The sequence below is a fragment of the Meira miltonrushii genome, assembly GCF_003144205.1.
Source record: "Meira miltonrushii strain MCA 3882 unplaced genomic scaffold FA14scaffold_7, whole genome shotgun sequence".
Classification (NCBI taxonomy): Eukaryota; Fungi; Basidiomycota; class Exobasidiomycetes; order Exobasidiales; family Brachybasidiaceae; genus Meira; species Meira miltonrushii.
The window spans coordinates 119,322-120,923 of record NW_020289949.1 but is presented as its reverse complement, the minus strand read 5'-3'; the positions used below and the strand labels follow the sequence as shown (position 1 = coordinate 120,923).

Here is a 1,602-nt window from a genome sequence, read left to right as displayed (position 1 = left end):
ACAGTAATGGACATGGAACGCCTTTGCTCGCCAATTCGATCGATTCGAATCTCGACATTGTTCATGATAGTTCGCTTCGGATTCCCCAACTCAACGTTCGTCAGATGCAGTAGCATGGGAGCGATTATCCAACCACGCCGCATATGACAAAGATTTTCAGACCAGATCGTCTCGACAATCCAGGCGTACACATACAAGGTCCAAAAGGAGTAGAATGGATGAAAGGTACATTATATGTAATCCGCCTTTTCGGATCGACCGCAACCCCCACCACCCAATCTCATTCCAATCATCATCCACTTGTCATTCAAGACCCATTTGCCATCCAATCAGCATCACAAACTTCTCACAAGACAATGATTTTGACATTCAAATACAAGCAAACATGGCATCAATTCACTTCACAAAAAAAAGCCTCACAAGTGCAAACGCCAGCATACAACCTAGCCAGCCAAGGTCTTCCATTGATGCTCGCCATCTCATCTGTGTCCTCATTCAACTGGTATAATCCACTTCTCTCTTATAGATTCATCCTCTTCTTATTCGAGATTTACCTATCGTACAATCAACATCACACACTTCTCCTACAAACGACTGAATAGGGCCCAAATCAACCAAATGTTTCCCCGGACAATTCGAGAGAGTCTTCGAAAAATCAAGGAGAGCAGTCGAATACATCGCTCTTCCCTCTGCTGATGCATGCAAGATCAAAATTCGAACGTATCATCCGAACAATTGAAACATCAGCCGGAATGGTGCACTTGCCATTGCCATTACTCAACGGTTCCAAAGTTCAATTCACAAACAACTTTCATGGTCAAGGGGCATTACTTGATCATCAATCAAAATGGCGACATTATCACCCTTGCAAGCAACATCTTACACGACACTTGCTTTCTCATCCTTACGCCATCCTTTCTTGGGATCAAAGAACTCGTTCTTTGCCATTCTCACTCCTCCTCTCACACACCCTGAAGCAATATCTTGCTTTGCAACTGCATAAAAATAGAAGAAAAAAAGAAGAAGAAAAAGAAAAAAAGAAAAAAAAGAAGAAGAAAAAAGAAAAGAAGATCAAAAAAGAAATATAAAGAGACAGAAAATATCAATAAAAAGTCAAAAGAAAAATCAAAGAAAAGATCTACTTCTCATTTGAGAATCACTTCATATCCAGCCAGCATTACCTACTTCTCGTTCCATATAATCTCTACCACCAACACTCACTTCTCTTCCCGCAACCGTCATCCACCTCTCTTCCCGCAATCGTCATCACTTCTCATCCCGCAATCGTCATCCACTTGACATTCAAGATCCACCTGTCGTTCAGAATCCAGTTGTCATTCAGTTACCATCACAAATTTCTCACAAGACAATGATTGTGGCACTCAAATACAAGCAAACATGGCATCATTTCACGTCACAAAAAAGGCTCGCAAGTGCAAACGCCGGCATGCATCCCTAACCAAGCAAGGTCTTCCATTGATGCACCGGTAAAATCCTTTGAAAATTGAATGAACGCCATCTCATATGCGTCCTCGCGCAAGCGGCATCATCCACTTCTCATTCGATGATCACACCTCATCCAACCGGCATCAATCTCATTCA

The 1,602-nt window shown here is 42.1% G+C and overlaps 1 protein-coding gene across 1 annotated transcript; it reads left to right on the top strand.

Moving 5' to 3' along the window:
- Nucleotides 1-143: 143 nt before the first annotated feature.
- On the top strand, nucleotides 144-602 carry FA14DRAFT_182699 (uncharacterized protein; the record flags this gene model as incomplete). Its single annotated transcript, XM_025501240.1, has 1 exon — nucleotides 144-602. One exon carries the CDS (start codon nucleotides 144-146, stop codon nucleotides 600-602), a length of 459 nt encoding a protein of 152 aa, XP_025351781.1.
- Between the last annotated feature and the right edge of the window lie 1,000 nt (nucleotides 603-1,602).